Consider the following 19,905-nt stretch of genomic DNA (forward strand, 5'->3'; position numbering starts at 1 on the left):
GTCTTGGGCAGGACACATAGCTCGAAGACATGATGACAGATGGACTAAGAAAATAACAGAATGGTATCCAAGAGGAGCTAGAAGAAAACCTGGAAGATGGAGATGGATAGATGAAATTCATGAGTTTGTGGGTAGTAAATGGATGGCCAGTGCTCAAAACAGAAGAAACTGGAAAGTTGCTGTAGAGGCCTTCATCCTGCAGTGGATTGAAAATGGCTGATGATGATGATGGATGATGAATTAACAACAAGATACTTTGATTTTTATATTAAAAACTATGCCTGTAATACTTGCGCTTAAATTTTTGGTATGTTAAGGCCCATAAACCTGTGGATAAAACAATATTCAGCCTTTACAAACGTTTAGTTAACCAAATTTTTTTTTACAAAGTTCGTCTTACAAGTCATTAAGTTAGCACCACATATTTTTGTTAAGTGAAAAACAGGATTCATCAGACCAAGTGATAGATTTCCGCATGTTATTGGGCCGGTGTTGGTGCTGACATGCCCATGCAAGGTGCAGTTTCTCATGTCTCACATTGAGCACAGATATCTGTGATGATCAATGACTGCCATAGCCTATACGAGCTAATGCCCTGTGCACAGTCCATCTGGATATTGCTGTATTTAGGCCTGTGTTCTGCATCACTGTTGCATTATGAAATGAGACATCGCACTAACCTGAATAAATACAAACCTGACCAGTAACATTTTTGGTCCCGCACGGACCAAAAATGTTATTGGTCCGGTGTGGTGCTGACATGCCCATGCAAGGTGCAGTTTCTCATGTCTCACATTGAGCACAGATATCTATGATGATCAACGACTGCCATAGCCTATATGAGCTAATGCCCTGTGCACAGTCCATCTAGATATTGCTATATTGTCCTTGGTGGTTAGCTAGGCCAGTGTTCTGCATCACTGTTGTGTTATGAAATGAGACATCGCACAAACAAGGTTAGGGATGCCAAGGCTGCATATGAGAAAGCACTGGCTAAGAGAGCAAAGAATGGGGACAAAGAATTTTTCATGTATATAAATTCAAGGAAGAAAAAAGCAAATCAGCTTGGACCCTTGTGCACTGGGTGTGGGGAAAAACTTAGACAACCCAACTGATGTCGCTGATGAATTGAATAGGTACTTTGCATCTTCGTGCTGAGAAAGGGCTGTGCAAGGGAGGCTGAGTCATGAAATTAGTGATTTCCAAATTACAGATGACTGTTTGTTAGAAAAACTTCCAAGCATAAAGTCAAGTAAGGGTCCCGGAGTTGATGACATATACCCAATAATTTTGAGGGAGGCTGCCAAAGAGTGTATTGAACCATTGAGTTTAATTATGAGGGCATTTTTGGACTCAGGAGAGTTGCCAATGTATTGCCAATACATAAAGGCAGTTCTAAGAGTAAAGTTGGTAACTGCAGACCAGTTAGTCTGACTTCAGTGGTAGTGAAAATCTTAGAGGCAGTGATTAAGAGGGCAATCCAGGGACTTTCGATAGATGTGACATTCTGAAGTACGCACATCGTGGTTCTGTTAAGGGGAAAATTATGTTTAACTAACTTATCAATTAGGATGTTTTGGCACAGTTACTCATGGGTTGAATGTAGGGAACAATTTTGATATAGTTTATTTGGATTTTTAGCAAAACATTTGACTGAGTCCCTTGTGAGAGGTTATTATATGAGCTGGAACATGTTGGGACTACTGGAAAGATTCTAAGATAGATGATTAGAGGGCAGAAAGTTGTGATTAATGGATATTTTTCAGATTGGGTAATGCAAGGATTGGACCCCCTAAAGATCGATTCTTTTACCACTGTTGTTTCTGATTTTCATAAACGATGTTGACAAAGGGAAGGAAGGCATGATATGAAATTTTGCAAACAATGTAAAGATTTGTAGTCGTTAATGATCAGTGCCAAGCAGTGCTCCTTCGGGATGACTTGAACAGACTGCAAAAATGGTCACAAAAGTGGCGCTATGTTTTAGTGGGGAATAGCAACCCCAAAATAAATTATACACTTGGTGTGGTTGAATTAAAAACAGTAGAGGAAGAAAGGGAACTGGGATTGATGATATGGGCAGAAGTTTCTGAGCAGTATAAACAGACATCCAGGAAAGCTTATGGTGTCCTATCAATGATTTACTGAACCTTCCTATCTCTTCTAGAGATAGGAAGGTCATAGTCCCACTGTGTAAGACAATTGTAAGACCACATTTGGAATATTGTGTTCAATTATGGAGGCCTCATCTGAAAAAAGACATTGAGCTTCTTGAAAGGTCTAAAGATGGGCAGATCGCATGATAAAATTGGCAAAAGCTCAACTGTATGAGAAATTACTCTGATTATGTGGGCCGTGCAGAACTTGGCCATCAGGCACCTCAGAGGTGATCTGATTGAAGATTTTAAAACTATTACAGCGGGTTAGTAAAATAAACGAAGGCAAAACTTTCACTGTTATTAAGAATTCCAGAACTAGGGCCCATAATTTAGGCCTGATGTAGCAGGTCAGGAGCGAGAGTGCATAGCACGCGTTCCTTGAGTGGACTGGGGTTCAAGCCCGTGACTACTAAATATGATAAATATTTGTATTGACAATTTATTGTAAACTCTACTGACTTGGTTGTCGTGCCGGAGTATAAACAGAAAATTTAATTTAAATTCAAATTACAGTGGAAGAGGTTTAGACTTGATTGTAGGAAGTTTTCTTTGATGAAACGACTTATTGATTGCCGGAACAAGTTGCCTTTGCAGGTAGTTGAGGCTGACTGTTTGAATAAATTTAGAGATCAACTAGATAGTTACCTATGAGGAGGGAAGCACATAATTTTTATTTTTTTATCTACTTTTTTTTTTTGCCAATACAACAAAAGACTGTTACTTCCTTGCACTATATGACACTCACCACCAGTGTCTGCCATAAATGGCTGTCTTATGCATAACCTTTGGCTGCTTGTTTGACCGCAGTTGAGCCAGTCAGAATAGACTTGACTCTACTGAAAAGGAGTACTTAACCGTGTTTGATGTTGTCAAGATAGTTGCATCTGCACATCTTGCTCTTACAATCATTCGCCAATCAAAGTTGGGAAGATCTTGATAGCAGCCCATTCTTTCTCGCAGACACTCAAAAACTGATTGCCACATGTTTTAGCTATTAGCTTATATCAGCCATTGCCATCTGATTTTGAGCTTTCACCAGCATTACAGACTAGTCCATTTCTACACAAGTGGATGTTGCTAATGCAAAGAACTACTGTGTGTACACACAGTAGTTCATACATATACACACATGTATATGTATGAACTGTGACAAGTAATATACTTTTCAGCATCCAATATATGCAATATTTTTTTCATGCACTACGACAGGTGATATTCGCTTCGGATACTTAACAATATTCAAATTCTGTGTTTTACAGCATGCCAAATTTGATATAAATTTGAAAATGGAATAGTGTCTAATACATGTATATATATTTTTAAAATATGCATATACTGTTTTTACTTTTTTTTTTATACAGTTGTGCCCCCGTATCCCCTGATTCAGTTTACCTGCAGTTAACCACGAGGAAAAAAAACTTAACACTTACTACTCTCGTGTGCAATACAATGCTCCCCTTTATTTTTTACAATGTCGCATATGGTTTGGTCACCAACATTATTATGGTTCTTTAGAGATTTAACGGATGCACCGTTTTCAAACTTTTGAATAATTTCAAGTTTTTGTTTAATTTGAAAGCACAACTCTTGCGTTTGCCCATCATTTTCGCGATTTCTAAACAAAAAAAAAAAAAAAAAAAATCCAACATCCCTGATGTAAATAATGAAACAAAATTTGTCATTTTGCGGTGCGACAGAACTGTTCCACTGAGGTTTTTCTGCCCATCATTCTTCAAATGGAGATTAGGACGTCCAACTCTTATTATTACTCAAGATGGAATGTGTATAACAAGATTTCCGGGCAAGTTTAATCGTTAATATTGATGTTCCGAAAACGCCTATGACTTATATGATTGAGTAGTGGTTTATATACTAGGACAACAATCTCGTGCCCTCAAGACCTATTCTGCAACATGGAGAATAGACTTGCAGCATCAAATTCGCAGTTGTGTTATTCATTCCGAAATCCTCCTGTAAGTTAGACCTCAGAATGCTGCAAAACTATGGTTCTTTCACTATAAAACTTGTGCTATGGATAACATGTAGCAAAAGAATAGCTAAGAGGCAAGGATGATTAAACAAAACATAGTTTATTTCTAACATGTGTACATATAAAACTCGTGTAAATTAATAATTATACTAAGCTTCCATCTCTTATCAAAAGGAATAAATTGAAGAAATAAATATGTTAGGCTAAGGGCACATGTGTACAAACATGTTAGTGTTCTTCATATGGTCTTCAGTTGGCATTGCCCATACTCTCGGAGCCAACACTCATCCTTCAGTTTGAATATCTGGATGTATATATAGGTGTACTGCATGGACTTAGTATGTAACAGTCATAACTTACGGTATTACATTAATGCAAATGGATCTTCCCGAGTCTTATACTCTAATTTCTAAGGTGTTGTGAGATTGATGCTACCTTAGTGAATGGTCCTACGAGGAGGGATGTTTCTCATTAGACTCTATCAAATAAACAATCAGGTATGAACATCTGACACTTTCATTCATGTTTAAGCTATTGTGTCGTAAAGTTAGGGTGAGACTTACCAGAATAATCTTTGCTTTATTTGGGAACAGGAGTCAGCAGCAAAAGATTCTCAAGACTTTTTCTGACAAGATAGCCTGAAGAAAAGAGAAGTCCCTCGCACAAGACAAGACCCTCTTTGTCTTCTTCTGTGTGTCTCTCCTTGTCTCCCTCTCTCTCTGTCTCTCTGATATTTAACCATTTTAAAAACGGTTGAATATCAGTTGATGATAATGATTGCTCTGTGTATCCATCATTGAGCACCACCCTGGAAAATGTCGCAAAAATAAATGGTTGAATGTCGGTTGATGATGACGATCGCTCTGGGCATCCACCATTGAGCACCAGCCCGGTGCTCAATGATGTTGCAAAAGTTCGGGTGGCGATCCATGAAGACCGCAGGTGGAGCATCCATGACATTTGTGAAATTGTAAGACTATCGTACGGCACGTGTCAGCAGATTTTATCAGATGAGTTGAACATGAGAATGATTGCGGCCAAGTTTGTGCCATGGTTACTGAGTGAAGACCAAAAGCAGCATCGCATGAAAGTTAGCAGATATCTTCAAGAACGGGCCGGGAGTGATCAAAACTTCCTTTTTATGGTCATCACTGGTGACGAGAGTTGGGTATACGGGTATGACTCAAAAACCAAGCAACAACCATCCCAGTGGAAGAGCCCACATTCGCCACGACCGAAGAAGGCCTGACAAGTGAGGAGCAATTCGAAGTCCATGCTGATCTGTTTTTTTTCGACATTGATGGGATTATCCATAAGGGATTTATCTCTCCTAGCCAGACCACAATGCAAAGTTCTGCGACGTCCTGAGGCGGTTAAGGGAAGCTGTTTGGAGGAGATGTCTAGAGAAGTGGCGCACAAAGAACTGGATCCTTCCTCATGACAACATGCCAGCCCACACATTTCTCATTGTGGCACAGTTTTTAGCATCCAAAAACATGACAATTGTCCCCCCCCCTTATTCACCAAAATTAGTCCCCCTGCAACTTCTTCCTCTTCCCAAGAATGAAAATCAAGCTGAAGGTTTGACAGCATAGAGGATATCCAAACCGAATCGCAGGCAGTGGTACTGAACACTATGATGAACGACTTTCAGGATGCATTGAAATCGTGGGAGAAGTGTTGGGATCAGTGTTTATGCTCTCAAGGGGACTACTTCGAAGGTGATGGTGGCAAATAAGACCCAGGGTGAGTCTAATTTATTTTATAAATACATTTTGGGAACTTTTGGGTAGCACCTTGTATATATATTATACAAAGGGTACTAGGAAAGTTTTGCAATATGACGCAACAATGAATCACAGGAAGCTGCTTGTTGCTGCATGTTGAGACATGTTCATACGTGCATAGTAGCCGCCGCGCCAAGTCGATGGACTCAGTTATTCATTAGTAGTGAGAGTGTAAAGTGCTTGCGATGGCATCGTGGTCACGAAATGAGATAAGGACAGTTTTGCGGTATAATTTCGTGCGTGGTTTAACCATAGACCAGTGCTTAGAAGAAATGACTCTTGCACTAGATGATGATTGTCCACATCGTACAACGATATTCAGGTGGTATAGAGAATTCCAAAGGGGAAATTTCACTCTGGAGGATTCTGAGAGGCCGGGAAGGCCACGAACGTCAGTTACGGAGGAAAACGTTACCACTGTGAGGAAAATGTTTGACGAAAACAGGCGAGTGACCTACCAACAGATAGAGGATACTTTGGGCCTAAATGCACCAGCAATTCGTTCGATTCTGCAAGATCATTTGCACGTGAAGAAACTCTGTTCTCTCTGGGTGCCGCATCAACTGACTGAAGAGCAGATGACACGACGTGTGACTTGGTGCCGGGAGATGTTAAAAAAGTTTGATAAGGGACAATCTCGGTTTGTGAACAACATCGTGACAGGTGACGAGACTTGGCTGTACTATTACGATCTGCCGACCAAGGCTCAAAACAAAGTTTGGGTCTTTGATGATGACGACACACCCGTAATTGTCAGAAAATCCCGATCTGTAAAGAAGAAAATGATAGCTGTATTTTTCAAATCGAGTGGAATTGTGGAACGTGTCGTTTTGGACACGCAGAAGACAGTCATAACTAAGTGGTATACTGAACAATGCCTGCCTAAAGTCATTGGATCTATGAAGAACCTGCGGCCAAGTCAAGAATGGACACCTGGTACTTCCATCACGAAAATGCTCCAGCTCACTGCGCCAAAGCCTGCACCGAATATTTGACCACGACAGGACTGAAACTTCTCGAGCACCCTCCCTACAGTCCAGACCTTGCTCCCTGCGACTTTGCACTGTTCTCGCATGTGAAAATGAAGCTAAAAGGAAGGCGGTTTTCCAGTGATGAGGACCTTCTACGGGCTTGGGACAACGAGTGTGCTTTACTCCCTAGTGAAACTTGGCAGAACTTGTTTAAAGATTGGTTTCGGAGGATGGAGAGGTGTATTGAATGTAGAGGAAATTACTTTGAAAAAATTAAATAAACAAAGCTGTATTGCAAAACTTTCCTAGTACCCTTTGTATATGTATGAATATTATACTATTTAGTACAATAAGTAAAAAGTTAATAAAATGCAAATGTCCTAAGTAAGAATTCTAATTCTACAAGAGAATTCTTATTGTATATATCCCGATAACAAAATTTTTATGAATATTAACCTGTAACTTTTTAAGTATTTAGCCAAATCCAAAAATAAGCTGTGAGATACTATGAAATTTGCAATGGCAAAGTAGACACAGGCTCAGCCATTATACTCCTAAACTGTCCCAAATGCAGATTTAGTTACGGTTTAATTTTTCCTTCATGTTATTCAATATTCTTTAGTATTCATATTAAGATACACAAGAAGGATTCTTGGTTCTCCTTGTTGGTCAGTGGGGAAGATTGCGTGGGACCAGCCATATCATAATAAAACAGCAATCCAAGGAATTCGAACTTTAGTTTACTTAAGTTCATATCATGAGATTGCCATGTTCAAATTACTGAAAAGTCCCTCATGGTAATCTTCCAGAAAATCAGACATATATGTGAAAAGAGACTCTTAGAGTCTTATATACCTTCCAAACTAAGAGCTCACTGAACAAATGTGTATCAAGAATTGCATGTGTACACAGATGCTGCACCGACCGGGCTAGCCAGGTGGGTAAAGTGCCTGCCTGGCAACCCAAAGGTCGCGGGTTCGAATCCCGCCTCGGGCTTGGATCAAAGTACTGAAAAACCTTTAGAGGTGCATTATGGCCACAGAAGCCGATGCGCCAACAACTACCAGAAAAAAAAAAAAAAAAATACACACATGCTGCATAATACCAACATTTAACATTTTGTGCTGAAACCTTTTGCTTTTATGACGGCCTTCAATCTTTGCGGCATACTCTCAACCAGCTTTTTATAAATGTCAGGTGATATGTTCCTCCACTCAGCCTTTAACGCAGCCACCAGTATGGTCCTGTTCTTTGGGCGATCCTGACGTGCATGTACCCGATGATCCGATACATTCTAAAGATGCTCGATAGGGTTCAGATCAAGACTCTGGGCTGGCAATCCAACTTTTCCACACCCATTCCTCAAACCACTCTGTTACGACCCGAGCAGTATGGCATGGCGTGTTGTCTTGTTGATACAGGTATGGGCCTTCCCCGAAGTATTGCCATAATGTTGGAAGTGCATAATTCTTCACAGCATTCATGGTTTTGTCGATAATGACTAATGGACCCAAGCCAAACCATGAAAGGAGTCCCATACCATGACACTGCCTCCACCAAACTTCATTGTAGAGAGGATTCAATCAGAAAGAAACTGTTTGTTTGGCGTTCACCACACCCAGAATGGCTATCAGACTGGTAGCGTGCAAACTTTGACCCGTCTGTCTATAGGACTGTTTTCCACTGTTCTACAGTCCAGGATTTGCACCCCTTACACCGTGTTAATTGGCATCTAGCATTTGATGAGGTGATCAGTTCTGTTGAACTGGTGGGGTAATTCTGTTGAACGTGTCATCTTGCATGCCCACTTTTGCAATTGTCTGTTCGAAGCTCAGTGTGCATATTTATAGCAGGTTCAGTGACATTTTGCATGCATGAGACCTGTTTCCCCATCCATGGAGGGTTGTCTGGATATTAATGGTAGGGCAGTGTAAGCCAAAATATCACCAGTGGAATGACACTGACGGAATCTATAATGGCGATCGTTGATGATGAAAGATTTCCAGATAGTTTAAGAGTTGGTGGTTAATTGATTTCTCCATTACTTTAGAAAGAGTAGAAGTAATTGCAATGGAACGATAATTGGATGGAAGGGATTTGTCACCCTTTTTAGGAACTGGCTGGATATGAGCAAATTTCCAAGAAGGAAAAACACCTTTGGAATAAGAAAGTGAAAAAAAGACGACACAAAACACGAGTAGGTTCAGGGGTACAGGTTTTGAGAATAAGTGGAGAAATACCATCAGGACCTGGAGCTTTGTTATCATCAGATTCATCCAAAATCGTTCTGATATCCTTTTGACAGAAGACCACAGGAGGCATTGAATGGAGTGTACTGGGAATGGTTTCAGGTGATTTACCAAGATCATCAATATATGAGTTGGAAGAAAAATAGGATGCTAGCAGGTCAGCTTTATCTCTGGCTGATGTGGCAATGGAACCATCTGGTTTTGACAGAGATGGGCAAAAATTGCATCCAAAGCTTTGGCAAGAGACCAGAATGCTCGGCTACCATTTGGACAAGAAGCAAGTTTTCTACTCTTAGCTTGTTTGAAATCTAGTTTGGACTGAATAATCACTGCTTTACAAAGTATAAATAATACTTAACAATAATTTTTATTATTACACAATGTTGCTTTTAAAAAAGTAGTACTGGAAATATTTTATAATCAAAATCAGAAAAATTATATGATTTCAGAGAATATAGGCTTAGTGTTTCTCATTAAAAATATTATGTTAAAAGGGGTTCGTGAGTAAAAAAAAAGGTTGGGCACCACTGGTGTAGATGTTTAAACAGGTTTCAAGAGAAGCTGAGGTAAAATTCAGTTCAAAATATAGTATGCTTGAGGCACCAGCACCTTTTTTGTGGAGGTCACTTGTGTTATGCAGAGCAAATCACAAATCATGGTTTTTCAAAGTTTTAAGTGTTGCTGTTGCACAACATTGAGAGGTAGTGCTCTGAAATTTGGTATACCTAGTTAACTTTTGGCAGAGAATGCAAAACTTTTGGTGGCCAGGCTCAAAAATCTTCACATTTTTTACAATTCAGTCTAAAACTGGCACCAAAAATTTGTTGCAACAAATTTAAGCAAAACTTTTGAAAGTCATAACTTTGAAATAAAAACCTTTGGTACTTTCTTCTTTGGGCATTCCATTTAACTTCTGCAAGAATTTAGCCTAACTAAATGTGAGCTCTTATATTTGTTTGCTGGCTGAGATATTTCCCTTCAAAGATAGACTCAAAATTTGACCTATTTTTAGGGGTATATCTTAATGTGGGACACCTTCAGTTCTCTCGTTTTTGCCACCATTGGAAAGAGCAGGTTTTAAGCAACAAGAATCATGGTTTTTCAATTTTGTTACTTAAGGCCTAAAATGGCTTTAAACATTTTATATTTTCCACATAATATTTGCATACTTATTTGATGGTGAAGTTTCACATCTCAATAAGGACAAAACTATTGCAATTACAAGAGTGAAGTTTTCTGCAATTACTCTGCCCTTTGGTTTAAGGAGAAAGGATATATTGCCAATGCACAAAAAGATCTGTATTTTTTACAATGGGGTGCAAATGCATGAAAAGAAATTGCATGAGTTTCTTTAGTGCAAGTTCCCAAGCCTGAAATGTGGTCTTTATTCAGGATTCCAAGCATAAAGACAATGTTCTATTGATTTCTAAGCTTGAAATAAGTTTTAACTGCAATACAATTTATTTAAAACACAATAAAATTTGAAATAAGCAAGTGAGCATGAAGATATTGAATCACTGCTTCATAATGGACTGGAATTTTTTATTGATGATTGATATTACTACTTCAGGCAAGCTATATTGTCATCCCATTGTTGTTGTTTTTGGAGCTGGAAGATTGGCAATAATTTGTTGTTCAGGAATCCAGCAGGCATCTTGTCTAGCAGGCCAGTGGCGCCTCCGTAGCCAGGTGGGCAGGAGCAGCAGTGCGTAGCACACGTTTCTTGATTAGACCGGGGTTCCAGCCCGTGACCACCCAATACGGAGGATGCGGAAAGGTCAGGGAATGACCACTGCATATCCCCAGAGCAATATGGCCTTAGTTGCTAATGCTCCTAAAAACCAAATACAACAACAACATAGCAGGCCAGTGAAATGAGTGAGCTGCTCCATGAAGATGCACAAAATTTACCAATACACCATGTTCTTCAAATGAAATTTCATAAATATTTCCAATCCACCAATTATTGTCATAAATACAGGCAATACAGGCACATATTGAATATTGGTTTCACTGGTCTGATCTACATGAGCTACAAATGATGATTGTGTGTCATTTGATACTCTGTAAACACGAATCTGTCTTGAATCAGTAGTAGGAATGAAGTGATGATTTTCTCTTGTTCCAGCAATAGTATGACCGTCTATGAATCTTTTCTCTTGAAATGGCCTTACTTGCTAAATTAGGCGCCTCCATAGCCAGGTGGGAAGGAGCAGCAGTGCGTAGTGTTTCTTGATTAGACCGGGATTCAAGCCTGTCACCACAAAATACAGAGGATGCGGAAAGGTTATGGAATGACCACCGCATATTCCCGGAGCAATATGGCTTTAGTTGCTAATGTTCCTAAAAACCAAAACAACAACTTGCTAAATTTCCTCTTTAGAAACAAAACAGAATTTTATTCCAGTCACATGCTTTTCACAAAATTCAAACATCTTTCTTGGTGTCAGGATTTGGTTTTCAATTGGGCATTGGAGACTTGCACGTGCTGCCAATTGTTTTATTGTTCCACTAATTCCATCACATGGTGACTTGCCATGACTAATGCCAAAGAAATTCCATTCAGCACTGATATCAAAATCCTTCTGATGATGGCACAAGTTAATAAAATTCTTGAAATTCTTGTATTGAGCTGCAGAACCATCACTGAAGTAGTAAATGTGCTTGATTTCTGTCATGAAACTCTTCAAATATTCAATTAAGTTGGTTAGAAAAGCATGCACTGCAATTGTGTAATGTCAAAGGCAGTCACTAATTATGCAGAAACTATTCTGAAGTTCAACATCCTTGTAATAAATGACAAATGGATGCAATGCTGACTATTCTCCCAGTGGAACCCTTGAACAGCATCTTGTGCAACAAATGAATAATTTTCTGCAAAATCCATCAAGATGACCAATTCTCCTGTCATTAGGCTTTCCTTTGTTGACTTCAAATTGATGTTTAGCAATGTAGTGATGACAGGAAAGGTTAAATATCTTTGTACTCAATTTTTCAATAAAATCTTCTGTTGTTAATTGCTTTGTGTCCAGTGTACCTCTGTCAGTGTGTATCCATTGCTTGAATTCAATAATATCTTCTGGTTCATTGTTTTCAAAAATATCCTCTAGAAACTTTTTTTAATTCATCTATTCCTGGACATTTTTCACACCAATGAAGCATACAAACTTTTGACTCCAAATCACAGACTGTTTTATCAATGAGAACCTTGTAATCACATTCCACAGAACTTGCTGCTAGCATTAGTTGACATTTTGATGGATTGTGCATACACGTACGGAATGTGTTCCTGGTGCACCAACTGTGAGACACCACTTGGGTCGAAGTTCACAAAATTTAGAAAATCCAATGTCAGATCCATTTCTATCTCGATAAGTTATAAACATTTCCTTCAAGTTGCTGAGTAGTAGTCGCTTTTGCGTTTGCATTTTTATTCCACCTGCATTTGTAATGGAAATGTAATCTTTCTTTCCAGGGTATATCTGACTAAATTCATCATCTTCGAAAAATTCCATCACCTTTTGCTTTACTTGATCAGAAAGCTGTTTTTCTTTCTTTTTTTCCATGTATGGCCATGATTCCTTCTTCTGCTTTAAGTTTTCTAGCTTTCTTGACCATTCTTTCTGAGACACTAAACCCTTTCATTGTTTTCTTTAAGGACCAACTAACTGGAGCTAGTGTTAATATTTGAAGTATTTCTGAAAGATTTGATACCATCAACTTTTCTTTCAATTCTTTCAGCAGCTCATTGTAATCTAAGCAGTTTCCACACTGATGACTTGCACTTGGCTCCATGATGTCATTCGGATCCAAGCCACCAATAGGTGCAATTTTACTGGCAATTACACCTTGTACTTCACTTGCCTTCCTTTTGACAAAGTGTTGTGAGTCTCTCTTAGCCATTCACTGAAATTTCAGGGGAGAAATACTAATAGCCATCAAACTTGTGTTCAAGATTTCAGTCACATGCATTTTGTCATCATGGTCTGATCTAAGTTGATGTTCCTGTTGCTGCTTTTCGGCTGTTAAACTCTTTTTGGCATGATGGGCACAACTTCTGGCCTGGTTTTGTCTACCTTTGTTAGGTCTTTCAGGTAGTCTGCCATTGACAAATCAATTGGTTGTAAACTTTTTTTCACCATATTATTTTTGTTTTGGAAAGGATTGCAGCTGAAAAAATTCAAATTTTGTCAAAAGCAAAGCTTCATGATGTAGACAAATTGTCTTCTTCACCCAGTTTTAATCTACAACATCGACCTATCAGCTGTTGTTATTCAAATTCTTTAAATAATTTTAACCCAGTTTTGCATGTATAGGATAGCACATGACATTTAGAATTATCCATATGACTGGTGGTGCATGAGTCCAGCTTATCTCCAGCAAAATCTTCTGATTCCATGGCTTTGATGCTGACTAATCAGTGGATGTTTCTGCAAGCAATGAAAACTTAATTAATTTTATTACAGTCAAACAATAAAAAATAGAGGAACAAAATAAACAAACTGTTCATCATGAAGATAAAACATTAATAACAGCATGGTTCAAATATCAGCTATTTATACTTTTTTTTGTATAATTAGCATTAGTAGAGGCATTTGATGCAAGAAAGCAAGCTTATGCAGCATCAGCCAAAAAAAAAAAAAAAAAAAAAACCCACTTCCACTTCACCCCTCTGTTCGTTCAAAATACCTGTCCAGCTGAGCCTTAAACTTATTTAGGCTATCAACCTCCATGACAGATGGAAGTCTGTTCCACCAACCAACCACCCGCTGGCTAAAGGCAAATTTCCGCACGTCTATCCTACATCTGTCTTTCCTCAATTTGAATCTATGCCCTCTCAGGTGATTATTCTGAGCTAGAGGAAGAATCCCATCAGCATTGAGCATGCTCAAACCATTCAAGGCTTTATACACCTCTGTCAGATCACCTCGCTGGTGCCTAGTCTCCAGACACTGTAATTTGCAAAACTTAAGCCTTTCTTCGTAAGAACACCCATTTGTTCCATTCACTAATCTTGTTGCCCTTCTCTCTGTACTCGTTCCAGCAGCTCTACATCCTTCTTGAAATGAGGCCTCCAGACCTGTATACAGTACTCTGGGTGTGGCCTGACCATTGCCTTATACAAGGGAATAATCACCTCCTTATCCCTGCTGGAAAAATTCCTGTACAGTAATACCCCGAAGTTACGCGATAGGTGGGTCCGACGAAAATCGCGTAAGTCGAATTCGCGTAAGTCGGGGTACAACTTTGCATATAAATACTTATAAATTTTGCTTAATTGGGACCAAGGACTAACAAAAACACTAGTTTAGAAGAAAAATATTAATAAAATTGCAGTTCTTTATACATATTAATACAAAATATGTATTAAAAAAAACAAATGACTTACGTAAAAAAGTTATTTCGATGTCGATGGCTTCATAAAATCTAACAAATTCGTCTGACGACACAGCGCGTTCTTTTTTTCACGCAGAATTTCTTCGTAGCAAGCTAATAATTTTTTTATTCCTTGCTTTGTAGCTATAACGCGTCCTTCGTTGGAGTCTGTTTTCTAAAATTTTTAAGCCCTTTACAATTGAGCCCTTTTCAATTTTCAACCTGTCAAGTTTGCAATTGTCATGTGCTTTTCGCCGTTGCTTCATTTAGGCCTGTAGCACGTGCAATATCACATGGTCTTTCATTTCGCTCAAAGCGTTTCACAATTTCATATTTTTTCTCTATCGACAGAAGTGGACTGGCCATAAGCCTTACCGGGGAAACCCCGGTGGGCCAGTGTGATTTTGGCCATAAACCATAGTATGACGCCACTATAAATTTTCCCGGGTAAGAATTTTTGACCCAGTCCGCCTCTGTTTATCGATAATTGCTTTTCTTTTTCTCTCTGAATCTGCAGTGTCTAAACCAGGACGCTTCCTTTTCACACCTTTTAATTAAGTATTTTACTCATTTTTAGGGAATAAAGCACAATTACAGAACGAGGAGGCACGCTTGATACGCATAAACAAAGCTGCGAGCATGTAGCAACTGAATAAACAACACCATAAAGGCAGAGATACACTATTAACACCTCACATTTCTAGGGGTTACTACCATAAAACATTAAAAATCCAGTTGCGTTTCTGCTAGTGAAATCTGTTATAAACTGGTAGTAAACTCGATCTAATTGCATTTGCGATTATACCGATAGCTGGAATTGTGTTGGTTTTTATGTTATTATGGTGAAATGTGTTTCCCCTTCACTGATATAAAAAACATAAAAGCAGCAAAGTTGAATTTTGTTCATCTTTCGCTCTCATTCTCCGCCATCGCACCGTATATCGATAACATATGAAAAACGACCTTGAAGATAGTGGGCGGCAGCGTTGCCAAACGAAAAAAATCAAGAACCGCGTAACTCCGAGTTCGCGTAAGTCGGGGTATTACTGTATATCATTGACAATACTCCATGAGCTACTCTTGCAGCCCGTCTGCACTGCTCAGAGAACTTCATATCTGCCTGCACAACCACCCCCAAGTCCCTTTCATTCTCTACCACTGTCAGTGTAGTACCACAGAGTTGATACGTTGCTCTGGGGTTACTGTTTCCCATGTGTAGTACTTTACATTTGTCAATGTTAAACTTCATTTGCCACCTCTCAGCCCATCTGCTCAACCTTTCCAGATCCTGTTGCAGCAGCATAGTGTCAGTAGTGTCCTTGATAACCCTGCCAACCTTTGTATCGTCTGCAAACTTGGACATTAAGCTTGATATACCATCATCAATATCATTCTAGAATATTCCTGAGTTCTAGAATGTTCATCAGTTTTTTGGAATTCAAGAATATTCTATAATTCTTGGGTATTCTTCTAGAATATACTCTGTTTCTAGCTTATTCTAAACATTAGGCAGGATTAAGGAAGTGTTCTGCAACAAAAAGGATCTCGCAAAATAACAACATGGCACATAAAACTACTGGATGTTTAGACTTAATTTTAAGGCCTTAAGTGCAAAGTCACAAAACAGATAAATCATGATCCTTGTAGCTGAAACTTTGCTCTTTCCAGTGGTGGCAAAAATGAGAGAATTGAATGTGTTCCACATTAAGATATTTGCCCTTTAAGATAGGTCAAATTTGACTTTCAAATTTTGAGTCAATCTTTGAGGGAAAATATCTCAACCAGAAAACAAGTATAAGAGCTGATATTTAGTGAGGCTGAATTCGTGCAGTTGGTAAGAGGAATGTCCAAAGAAGGTACCAAAGGTTTTTATTTCAAAGTTATGACTTTCAAAAGTCTTGCTTAAATTTGTCGCGACAAATTTTTGGTGCCAGTTTTAGACCGCATTGTAAAAAAATGTGAAGGTTTTTTGAGCCTAAACACCAAAGGTTTTGCATTCTCTGCCAAAAGTTAACTAAGTATACCAAGTTTCAGAGCACTACCTCTCACTGTTGTGCAACAGTAACACTTAAAACATTGAAAATTTTTTGTGATCCTTTTTCTACTTTGTCTTGGAAACATAACCATATTTATCTTTATAGTGAAGTTCATTTATCATATACTCTTTAGTGTAGTGCTTCCTGGACTATGCTGTTAAGTTAATTCTGTGTAATTCCTCTGTTATCGTTACTGCCTTGAACTTGAGTAAATGTTTAACAAAAATTTTTTGCTATTTTAACAAAATCATAGTATGTGTGATCCACTCTCTGAGCTCCCTCTCTATAGCGGTACATATGATAACGATGAAAGGGTAATGCTCCATAATAAAAATGATCTTTTAGAGAGATAAATCAGAAGCAAGTTCCTGTTTGCAGTGTAGTTACCATCCAATCATGAAAACTCCACTGTACCAACAGGCAGCAACTGACAAAGTTTGCCGAATCTTTCTATGATGTGAATTTGTGCATTTCATTTTACTAATATAAAACAGTGTAATTTAATCTCTTGGTTGAATACTTCAGCATGATGCCAGTGTTTTCTTTGATATCTTTGAATATTTTCTTCCAGTGTTTCTTTGATTTAGAATATTTATTTATTGTTCCCTGCAAATACATGTGCATAACTTAAACTGTATTCATTTTAATATTTTTTTTGTCAGAAATAATAAATTATTCACCTGATTTTTTTGTAAGATAATGCTGTTTATTTGTTATTTGTAAATAAATTGTTTTATTGGTGAAGTAGAAATCAGATTTTCCTCAGTTTGATGAGCATTTGTTCTTTTATTTTGCAATATAATTTTATTATTCAATTTTTATTATGGTAGTGCATTCACATGTTATGTAAATTTCAGCAAGGTCCATCAACAGGTGTTTCAGGTGGAAATGCAAGGTCTCTCACACCTGGTGGTTCAGGGGCAGGCGGCCTTTTTCCAGCAACTCCAAGTGCTCCAATGACTCCAATGACCCCAATCACACCATCATCTGCAGATCCTGGTATAGTTCCTCAATTACAGTAAGTATGTAATAAATACAAGAGGCGCCTCCGTAGCCAGGTGGGAAGGAGCAGCAGTGCGTAGCACACGCTTCTTGATTAAACCGGGGTTCGAACCCGTCACCACCAAATACGGAGGATGCGGAAAAGGTCTGGGAATGACCCCCGCATATCCCGGAGCAATATGGCCTTAGTTGCTAATGCTCCTAAAAAAAAAAAAAAAAAAAAAAAAAAAAAAAACCAATAAATACAAGCTTGTGTGTTTCTGTCTGTCTGTTCACATGCATGAGTGTAGTAGTAAAATGTTTGAGTTGTTCTTGGTTCAGGCATGCATGACTGCTAAAATATAATACTGTATTTGAGAATGAAATATTCTCAAATTGTTGTAAATCTTGTTACAATGTCATGAAATTCTCTGTTTATACCAGAGTATAAACAGAATATTTAAAGCCTGATGTAGCTGAGTGGTTAACACATCTGACTGCAGTTTGAGCCTGAATTTCAGCTGTATTTAGTGTTCATTAAATGCAATTAACGATTTTAATCTTGTCTTTGAAGAAGATTTTTTTTTTTTTTTGTGGGTGATAACCATAAGAAATAAACTATTCTAACACTTCATACACCACAGTAAATAATTTTAATAAATGTTACAAAGCCTTTATCAAATTCTTGTTCATATGCACGATGTGTAAGAACAAGGATTACAAATTTCCTAACTCATTAAAGTTTTTTTTCATACTGCTGACATCATGCCAAAGTTTGAGAAAATGTAAGTCTAGAATGCTCGATATTGGATTAGAGATACCTCTTACAGTATCTCTAATGCAGTGTCTAGCATTCTCACAGCCTATTGTTCTATGGCATCCCATTCCATCCCACACTCCATTAATCCCTACTTAGAAAACCCATTCCACAGTTCTCGTTTGTAGTTCCATTTAGCTATTATTATAATCTGTGTCAATCATTTGAACAAACTGCTGCCTTATTAATTGGCTTAAAGATCACCTGAAACCTATACTTTTTACAGATTCTTTTTGTTTTTTCACCAATGCCTTTTATGTACAGAATCACTACTGCTCTTTTTTCAAACCATATTCTGTGTTGAATTATTTTCTATGGTCTAGTTGATTAATTGCCTTAGGCACTGGTTTTTAATGATAATTCTTTAATAGTACTGATTTTATCTAGAATGTTTTTGTCATTACTACAAATTTTCAGATATCTCATTAATAATAATTAATTGATAATACCTGTTTTAATTTTTTGCTGGTAGTTAGTTTATATATTGGCTTCCGGTACACTTGCAAACAGCCCGTCTTTCTCTTTAGTTTCTGGGACATCCAAGAAAGACACTGTTATTGCTCTCATTCTCAAGTTTGGACATAATTGTCTGGTGGAAGTCATTTAGATCTTTGAATTTTTAAGTACTTCCTTCCTTGTTTCCAAATTATGAACACATCATCCATGCGATGTATGATGTGTTCATAAGTCACTTTAAGGGTAAAGCCTTAAAGTGACTCACTAGATGGCTGCTCTTCAGAACCGGATTTAAACTTGTTGTGGCCCTAAGCTATAATGTGTATGAAGCCCTTCTCTCTTACCTGTGATAATATTAAAAAAAGTATTTCTTAAGATGGAGCAAGGCCTCCCTTGTTGTAATATGAGGCCCTAAGCTGTAACTTGTTTAGCTTATGTTTAAATCCACCCCTGCTGCTCTTCATAGTATTTTATCTTCCGACTTGAAAAGTAACCTAGTTCTAATGCTTATAGGGGTATTAGGCAATATCTTATTAGTTTGTTGCACTCTTGCTTCTCAACTTGTGATATTTCTTTCTATAATATTTAATCACCTGGTCTAACATTAATATTCTATAATATTAATCACTTGGTCTAAAATTAATATTCTATAATATTAATCACTTGGTCTAAAATAGTTTCTTCTACCAGAATGTTAGTAAACATGTTATTCACATTGAGAATATCCCCGTTTTTTTCTCTTTTTTTTGTTCTGTGTTTCTCTTTAATCACTTTAATGAATTCCTCTGAATTAGTTTTTTTTTTTTTTTTTTTTATGTGAACCCCAAACACGAGAGGTATTAGAACCTATAGTATTTGATACCGTGCTTGGGTTGGAGGTTGAGAAGACGAAAGAAGATATTTGTTGACATTGGACTTGAACTTCTGTAGATTATAATTTTCAGGAAATACATATGAAGGAAGGTTGTTCCAGAAAACGGCAGTTGAATGAATAAATGAGGAAGACGAAAAGTTGGTTCTATGGGTTTGAAGTTGGACAGTAAATGGATGTTGGCTGGTGGCGGCACGTGTTCGGACTGTTTT

At 38.0% G+C, this 19,905-nt stretch overlaps 1 protein-coding gene across 4 annotated transcripts in view; it reads left to right on the forward strand.

The window, feature by feature from the left end:
* Positions 1-19,905, forward strand: part of Tbp (TATA binding protein) — a 131,755-nt gene that overhangs the window by 40,513 nt on the left and 71,337 nt on the right. Inside the window, exons 3-5 of one of the 4 annotated variants that reach the window (XM_090379831.1) lie at positions 6,038-6,049; positions 14,902-14,928; positions 17,464-17,586. In XM_090379831.1, coding sequence (XP_090235957.1) covers positions 6,038-6,049; positions 14,902-14,928; positions 17,464-17,586 — 162 coding nt within the window. Of the gene's footprint in view, positions 1-6,037; positions 6,050-14,901; positions 14,929-17,425; positions 17,587-19,905 lie in introns of all 4 variants that reach the window. The other 3 variants (XM_090379830.1, XM_090379829.1, XM_090379828.1) reach the window with 3 other exon arrangements.

This window comes from Mastigoproctus giganteus, chromosome 8 (genome assembly GCF_048544385.1).
Source record: "Mastigoproctus giganteus isolate SK-2022 chromosome 8, ASM4854438v1, whole genome shotgun sequence".
NCBI classification, from domain to species: Eukaryota; Metazoa; Arthropoda; class Arachnida; order Uropygi; family Thelyphonidae; genus Mastigoproctus; species Mastigoproctus giganteus.